Source organism: Helianthus annuus, chromosome 15, assembly GCF_002127325.2.
Source record: "Helianthus annuus cultivar XRQ/B chromosome 15, HanXRQr2.0-SUNRISE, whole genome shotgun sequence".
In the NCBI taxonomy this organism is placed as follows: domain Eukaryota; kingdom Viridiplantae; phylum Streptophyta; class Magnoliopsida; order Asterales; family Asteraceae; genus Helianthus; species Helianthus annuus.
The window spans coordinates 29,094,703-29,103,726 of record NC_035447.2 but is presented as its reverse complement, the minus strand read 5'-3'; the positions used below and the strand labels follow the sequence as shown (position 1 = coordinate 29,103,726).

The 9,024-nt window shown below is 36.0% G+C and overlaps 1 protein-coding gene across 1 annotated transcript; it reads left to right on the top strand.

The window, feature by feature from the left end:
- Window positions 1–1,432: 1,432 nt before the first annotated feature.
- On the top strand, window positions 1,433–4,224 carry LOC110913494 (myb-like protein X). Its single transcript, XM_022158319.1, has 5 exons — window positions 1,433–1,790; window positions 2,100–2,231; window positions 2,283–2,647; window positions 2,773–3,065; window positions 3,159–4,224. Exons 1-5 carry the CDS (start codon window positions 1,433–1,435, stop codon window positions 4,222–4,224), a joined length of 2,214 nt encoding a protein of 737 aa, XP_022014011.1.
- Window positions 4,225–9,024: the final 4,800 nt, after the last annotated feature.

The following is a 9,024-nucleotide window of genomic DNA, read 5'->3' as shown; positions in this document are numbered from 1 at the left end:
AAATCAACAAAAATCAAATCAGTATGTTCGGAATGTATTGAAAATATGATTTAGGGTTTCAATTTGAACCAGAAGTCTGGTTTCGCATGAACTCGGTAGATCTGGAACTTTAAACTCAGATCTAAGATGAATTTGTGTATCAAAATGAATAATAAACACACCCATGTACTCGGAATCTGACAAAGAACATATTTTGGGTTTCAATTTCATCATAAAATCAAGATTTGAAATCCGTAATTTCATTGTTCATGAATGTAGATTCAAACAAAATGACGATGCATTTCGTGCGAAATGGCACACAGTTTTGAATGTTTCCATATCATGCGAAATGGCCATTTCGCTTGAACTAGCCATTTCGTTTGAAAGCCAAATCGTTTGTAACTGGCCATTCCGCTTGAAATTCATCTCGTTTGAAATTGCATCATTTCGTTTAAAATGTCAAATCGCATGAAATGGTCCATCTCGCTTGAAATGCCATTTCGTGTGAATGATGTTTGTTTTGAAAATTGTTCAAATTGTTTTAACTTGTGTTTCTGCTGTATATTTCAGGCTTCAAATGTTGAATTTGATCCATCACATAACATCTGTTGTGTTTATGATGAAAAGCTTCCAAAGATGGTTGTTTTCAAGGAAATTCTGGAATTTATGAAGCGTTTACCAATCCAGAAGGCATTGACGAATCAACATAATGTTTTCAGATCTCACATTGAACGTTTCTGGAAAAATGCCAAGTATGATGAAGATAGTCATTATAGAACAACTCGTTCTTTGAAGTGTTAGATTTTTCGGATGATGAAAATTCACCAACGAAGTTTCCAGAAAGAATGGTTAAGGGATGCATGTTGAGGATGGGTTATAGTGGCCCATTGAACAGTGTAAACTATCTGAAAGCTTTTTTCTCAAAGCCTTACAAATTTTTCATCCATTCAGTGGTTCACGCTCTCAGTCATCGAAAGGGAGGATATGATGTGATGCGAGATTACCATATGTGTATGGTGACTGCATTAGTCCTGAACAAAAAATAAAACTTTTCAAAAATCATTTTCCATTACATGAAAGAAAACATTACATCAGGCAGTAATTTACTGGCGTTGTATCACATGGATAACGATACGTTGATCATACTATCCAGGTATCACAAAAAGCATCCAGAGTCAAAAACAAAGGTAGAATTCTTTGGATTCATCAAAGATGCTAACTACGTAGATCCAGATCCAGTTAATCATCAATCATCTAAAATGGAGAAATGATGAAGAAATGAAAGAAAAGACTGCAGCAGATGAGTTAACAAAGTTAGCAGAATTCAAAGAAACGAGAAATGAGTGGTTTTTGAAAGAAGAAAAGGAGTAGAAAGACAACTCCGAAAGCACAAGCAGAAGAAGGTTCATCTTCACAACCTAAAAAGAAACGTCAAAAGAAAGTTGTTAAAACAATGCTGGTTAATGAACCAGAGGAAGAGGAAGATGAAGCATTAGCTGATGCTGAAAGGGAACAAGACCCAGTATCTCTTGAGACTGAACAAATATTGAAAAATATTGATTATGGTTCAGAAACCGAGAAAGCAGCTGGTGAAGAAGGTACTGATGAAGAAGAAAGCTCATCTGATTCAGAGATTGATGAAACTGACCGTTGGAGAAAAGTAATGTCTGATATAAAAAATCAAGAAAAACAGAAAAAGAGAAAAAGAAGTGGAGATGACAATGATGATTTGTACATTCCATCACTGGAACATGTTCAAGAAGTTCAAACACCGCCTTCTGAAGATAGGAAGAAATCTAATGCAAGGAAACGTGTTGTATCTCCCAAAGTGAGAAAATTGAAAATCTTGATGAAACCAAAACCTACATCAGAACCACAAAATCAACCACCATCACCTCCACCACAAGCTGAACCTCAAAAACAACCATCACCATTACATCAATCACCACCACAACAACCACCATCACCACCACCACAACAACCACCATCATCACCACCACAACTTCGCATTTCTACACCTACACATGAACAACCTGTTATCATCTCATAACATATTCTACAAACACCTCCAACCACACAACCACAAGTACAAACAACTCCTGGTTCTTCCGGTTTTAAAGATTTTCCACAAGTTCTGGAGAATATTGGTCTTGAAGAAATTGGAGATTTCAGTTTTGTGAATGACGAGCTTGTGAAGAAGTTAGAAAAGAAAGTAGAAGATGTGTTAGCTGATAAGAAAAAGCTGGAAAAGCGTGTCAAGACGGTTGAAGCTGAAAACTCATCTCTGTTGAAATGAGTTGAAGCTGATCAAGCTGACATTGATATTCTTAAAGTACGAATTGCTGAGTTAGAAGAAGAAAAAGCTCGGAGAGATGAACAAAATGAATACTTCAAGCTGAAAAACAAAGAATTGGAGGCTAACAACATAAAGAAAGAGCATGAGATGTATATGATGAATAAAGTATTGGAGAATTTGATCGGGAAGCCTGTTGAACAAATATTTGAAGAGATCGAGGTTGAAGAAGTTAGGGCACGTCGTAAAGCTGCGATTGAAGCTAAAATGAAAAACAAAGGCAAAGGTGTTCCGATTGAAGGTGCTGTTGAAGTAAGTGAAAGGGAAATTGTGGTGTCTGAACCAATAATAGATCCTGAAAAGTCTATTCTTAATGTTTGCCCAATATCATCTATTTCTGGTGAGTATGACGATGAAGAAGATGATGACGACGAAGATGATGATGAGGAAGATGATGAAGTTATGAAAGATGATGCAGACGATGTTTATTCTGCAAGTAGGATGATGATGATGGAAATGATGACGACGATCAAGGTTCTACAGGAATCAAAGTTACTGAAGCGTCTACTGAAGAAAATGTTGATGATTATCTTTATGATGATGCTAATGAAGAACCTGAGAATGCTGGAAGTGAGGAGGAGCATAGTGATGCTGAGAAAGCTGATGAAAGTGATGATCATTGTTCAAGATTAATTCTTCGTCTTGAACACAACGTAGAGGAAGGAGAATACTTGCATACTTACAACTTAGTAGAGATCATAAAGTTGACTCATGTTGATGAAAATGAATTCAAGTTTGATCTTGAAGAAGAATTGAACTAGTTCGACATCAATCAGCAGCCTGAGTATCAGTATAAGTATGTGGAGGATGCTGATATCTACGACAGAGTTGAAGTTGAAGATTGTAGTAACGAAGAACAATCTGATGTGAATGTTGATACGTCTAACTTTCCGACGCTTGCTGAGTTCTTCAGTCAAGCTAATGAAGATGAGTTACAAAGAAAGGTCGCGAAAAGTATAAAGAATAAAAGTTTTGATGAAATGTCAAAGGAAGAAAGACGAAAAGAACGCAAAAACTGGTTTAAGAAAGATATTGAGAGAAAGTTCAAGAGACCGCTGAAGTTTTACAAGAAAGACATAGAAGTTTCACTTGGAGATATAATCAGCTGGGGGTATCTGCCGCAGGTGAATGCGTATGCGATCAGAAGAGAGTATGGAGTTCAGTATTTTGCTTACATTCAAGACATCATGTATTTACCATGGTGGGACGTAGAAGAACTTCCCAAGGTTAGAACATTAACGTATCCTATCAGGGAACGTGATATGCCTACCTGGGGTTTGATGAAGTTCGAAGCGTTTAAAGATTTTAAAGACTGGAAGCCACATTACCCGAAGAAAGTGAAGCAGGTGGATCCAGTCACAGGCATAGAAGAAACGATCTTGAAGATAAAGAAGCCCAGGGTGATAAAGAATATTCCGTTGCCGAAAATGGAACAGGGTTTTTACGAAGGGTTCTTATGTTGGGTATACAGTTGCATGTCAACGGAAGCTGTGATCACATACAGAGTGGAGAATGAAGTTAGATATATTCACTTGTATGATCCGATGTGGATTGTCAACTGCTCTGCAAAAGACATTGAGTGCTTATTTGTTAACAAGATCGGATACAAAGCTGAAGACAAAGACCAAGCATTGCAGTTTCAGAAAGTGGCAACAATATGTTTTCAGAAAGGGATCAATTCTGAAAATGCTTGGATGTCTAAGTGGAGAAAGATTGAGAAAGAAGAGGCTCTGAAAGCTGAGAAAGGAAGGAAGGAACGTGAAGGGCTTAGAGGTAAATGGATGAAGATGCAAGCTGAAGAAAAGCTTAAAGCTACTAAAGAGAATGAAAAACTGAAGAGTTTGTTGAAGAGAAAGCCAAAGCAGAGGGAGGAAAAGTTCAAGTCCCTGTGAAGAAAGTTTTTTGAAGACAACCTGACTGAAGACTCCGACAATATCCAAGGGGGAGTTTGTTGATACACAATGTCTATCGCCTACGTCAACAGTCTAGGTCATGTCGGTAGCTTGTAATAGGGGTGTAAAGTGTAAAAGTTAAGTTTATTTGTGTTGTAAGCCATTTCGCACGAAATGGATTTTGCTATGTCATTTCGCACGAAATGGACTTTGCCATTTCGTGCAGAATGGAATGTGTCATTTCGTGTAGAATGGATAGGGTGTTGGGTTTTCCATTTGCAACAGTTCTGGAATTTGACACGAAGTGCTGCCAAAATTCTCTCTGTGTATTCACGTCTAAAATCAATGGAAAATCAGTTTAAAGTGTATTTCTCTGCTTCTACTCACATTCTAACAGCGATTCTCAGTTACTAGATTGTTTTCGCCTCTCTAGTGACTTAGATTTGACTCAAACCGACTCATTTAGGTCGAATATCGATCCTACAGGGGGATGTCGTGCATGATACCTGTGTTGGTACTTGGTAATTGATAGGCTTTGATAGCAATTAGTCTTGATCAAACGAGTCAAGATTTAGATAATGTGAATTCTGTGTATATAAATAAATGCATTTATTAAAGAACTAGGTTCATGGGATTAATTAACACCCTTTCATGGACATCTGGATATCACTCAGTATGTTATTTTGAAGTATTATTATATGTAGGTTCCAATATCTCAACATATTAATGCTTCTACATCTTCAAAAGTTATCTAATATATATATATATATATATATATATATATATATATATATATATATATATATATATATATATATATATATATATATATATATATTTTATATTTGGGTGATTGATTATGTAGGTGCATCAAGATAAATGGATAGGGACTTGGAGCATGTAATCATCAAGTGCTTTGGTCTCAATAGCCTAAAGTTTCATGCACTTCCAAGGTAACTTGTTGAATTGTCCCCAAAAAATGTAAAATTTTTCTTGGCGTGCTGATTTGGATAGGATTGCCACGGTTGAGGCTCTCCAAACAAGGGGTATAACGGTGATCGATGACATGTGTAACTTTTGCAATGAGGGTTTCGATTCGGTGATGCATATCTTCTCGGCGTGGTCGTTTGCTTTGGGTGTGTGGAAGAAAATCAGTTTTTGGTGCCGAATTCCGAGATTTTTTATCTTTTCGTTTAGAGATTTGCTTCAGGTGCATAATGTGGGAGATAAGAGGCAGTCAGAGCGAAACGCAATTCATGGTATTGTGCTTACGACAAGTTGGGTCTTGTGGAAGGCCAGAAACAAATTGAGATTTAATGGCATAAGAAGTAGTATTGAAGAGGTTTTAACGAAATAAGGGTTGTTGGCTTTTTTTGGTACAAATATAGAGCTAAGAAAGGTAGTTTTGAATGGGGGGATTGGTGTAAATTTGTGAATATGTAGTTTTGTAGTTGTTTGTCCGTCCCGGTTTTCGGGTTCGGCTTTTTTAATGAAGTTTTCCTTTCAAAAAAAAAAAAAAAAAAAAAAAAAAAAACTCACTTACGTATTGTTGGAACAATGTGAGTTATGAATAATTCATTTATTTTGTTTGGCTTTACACATGGAGCATATAAAATTTGTCACTTATGGCCCATCTCAGATTCTTAGATCTTTACGGTGCTGATGTATATAATCGATTTACCATATGAGCTTAGTTTACGGTTATTCTTGTATAGAAATTTATGTTTTCACCTTTTAATGAAAAAATCTATCTGATGAAGGACCTTGTCAAAGATGGATTTGATGAAGAAAAATATAAATCCCAAATTGGCTTCGATTATGTACGTGATTATTTTGAATCCGAACTCCAAAAAAGTTATAAAGAAGTTGTACCAACAACTTTAGTATTCTTGAACAACGTTGCAGTGAAGTAACTACCACGGATTCCAAAATAAAAGCAACTTCAGATGTAGCTCACTTTCGCAGATCATAAATGTTGTTTACATCTATGCCATCTGTATCCATTTGATACAAAGTTGTTCCTCATAAGTTTTCTTTTTTTAGCATGTTGCACTCTCTTCCTTCCCTGTATGATTGTATCTAACTACCCTTGCATATTTTACTTTTTCCTCCTATGTGGGACGCCTAAGATTTCAAAGTATAGTATATTTCTTTTTTTATTCTTTAAAGCTATGATGATTTATATGAATTGCAATAAATCTTGAAGATTTTATTTTAAATACTTATTTGATATATTATTTCTCAAGGTCAACTAATTCAAATAATTAGGTTCATCCTTGCTATGTAGATAGCATATTGCATATTCTGAAAAGAAGATGCAGTTCTGAGTCATCTTTTTTGGATAATTGTTTTCTACAATAATGCTACTGGTAAGCATCGTCCATTAGTAAACCGCTCATTTGACTCGTAATGAAGCTTGTTTTAAATTAATAAACTTTTGTTAGGACAATTTATTTTTTTTTGAAAGGTAATGCAAACTTTTATTACTCAACAAAGACCCATAGCGAAATGCTACCGGCCTTGTGAATAGTATCTCTCAACCCTTAAGGGTTGTTGCGTCTTTAGTAGGATCGGTTTTGCAATTCAAAAGGGGGTTGTGGCGCAGCTTGTTCCCCGTTTACCTTGCCATATGTTTGTAATTTGTTATTATCAAGTGAAAAAAATATATAATACTAAAAAAGCAAATTAACCAAAAGAAAGTTAGGGCAATTAGTTCATCTTTATCTACACTTTTGTTAAATCTCTTTTAACCAAAATAATTTGAGCTGAATTCATTTATTTCTGTACTTCAAACTAACCGATGGCACATTGGTTTTTTGTTGACATGAAGTGTATATGTGTGTATTATAACAACTTAAACCTTGCAAAGTGGGTCATAGGAACATTAAACTTAGATTATATAGAATATTTGGTTATATTAATTACGATTACTCTAATGTTCAAGTACAACCTATATGTTGATACATGATATGTGGACGCGACTCGACTCGACACGACTCGGCTTGAGCAACGACATTCCTCCGTCGTGTGATTCAAGATCACAAGCGGGCCAAGATATCAAAGGGCTGTGAACTTAGTCCCCGGGCTGAAACAAGACTGATGAAACAAACACTTGGGCTGAAATCAAGATCGGCGAAACACGAAGCAAATGGGCCTTCACTGTTGGGCCTAAGCCCATTACGGCGAAACAGAAGGATGTCGACGAAACAAGAGTTGTTTCGTCGACTTGATTCACTTTCGTCGCTGATATTTTGTTTCGCCGAGTCCGTTTCGTGATGGTTTGTTACTGTGTGACTATAAATAGACTAGAGAACAAGGAGAGCAAACAGAACACACACACGAGAGAACTAGAGAGAGTTTACAGAGAGCATTTGTAAACATTGAGCTGTAACAGATTTTCAAGTATTAATACAAGGGTGTTAATCATTGAATCTTCGTGTCTTGTATCTCGTGATTATCTTTGTCGTGTTCGATCTCGGTTTGCTATCTCGGTTGGATTCCGCACAACCGGGTTGGTTTGTACACAAGGATTAGGCGACTAGATCCTCCCCTAGCCGGACCTACACTATATGACATGAACTTAAAATTACAATTATATCATTTCGTAAGTTGAACACTGGATCATATGAATCAACAAGTCATCCTAATGACATTTTCTTCGGCTAATTCGGTTATGACATACCCCATTACCAAAACTGATCCACAATTTTTGGTTAATGGGTTATTACTTGACTGATGATCATCGGTTAATCAGTTATTACTTAACCGAATCTCCACCGCAATGCGCGAGTAATTCCCACTAACATAAATACTATACAATGTATAACGAGATGATTGATAAATTAACTGAAATTGAGTACCATGTTGTAAATAATTGTTCACTGCAATATCGCGTGGGTTTCCTACTAACAAGGCATGTTTTGTAAAGTTTAAGTAGATCCCACTAACTAGCTGGTTATATTAGGTTATTTTGGAGTATCATCAACTTTCTTTTAATTCTATAGGAAAATTTGGAGAATACATTGCCACGAAAATGGAATCAAACACCGGTAAGGACAATCTTGTCAGTATCCCGCAACATCATACGTCTTCCGAACCCAAAAAATCCACAACTCCGTTTCTGTATCCCCATAAAAGAATGCCGCATTAACCCATTTGAAGTGCATGTATTAGTATGTTTATCTTATTCAACATTCGAAAATACCATGACGACCTGCTCATTTATAATAACTTTTATCTTAAAGACGTATTTTCCTTATCTGTGTGTTACTGCATGACTGTCTTCGAAAATCAAAAAAAAATTATCCCTGTTCGAGATAAAAAATTTGGGCCCTATTCGCAAATCTTCATATAATATAAACTCATCAATCATTCAATCAAATATATAAATACAACGATAACTGTTATGAAATTAATAAAACAAACTAACAAAAATAGAATTATAAGAATTCTAAAATTAAAAAAAATTATAAGAATTTTATACCTCAATCTCAAGATTATCAACCCCACAAAACCCTAGATTCACCCTTTGAAACACCTCCTTTGTCGATGTTGATGATGATATCCTTGATTTTTCACTCGATTTGGACCTATAAATCCTCCTATGTTGCGATGATGATGAATCGTCGTCTGATGTCTATCGTCTGATGATGATGAATGACTGAACGTGAATCCCCCAGGCCCCAAGTCGACGTTCTATTTTCCCACATAACAATTGGGTTATAATTTTCAAAAACTTTTGTTTATTAGCCACTTGTGTCTTTGGGGTGGGCTTGTTAGTTGGGTTTATAAAACTTTGGG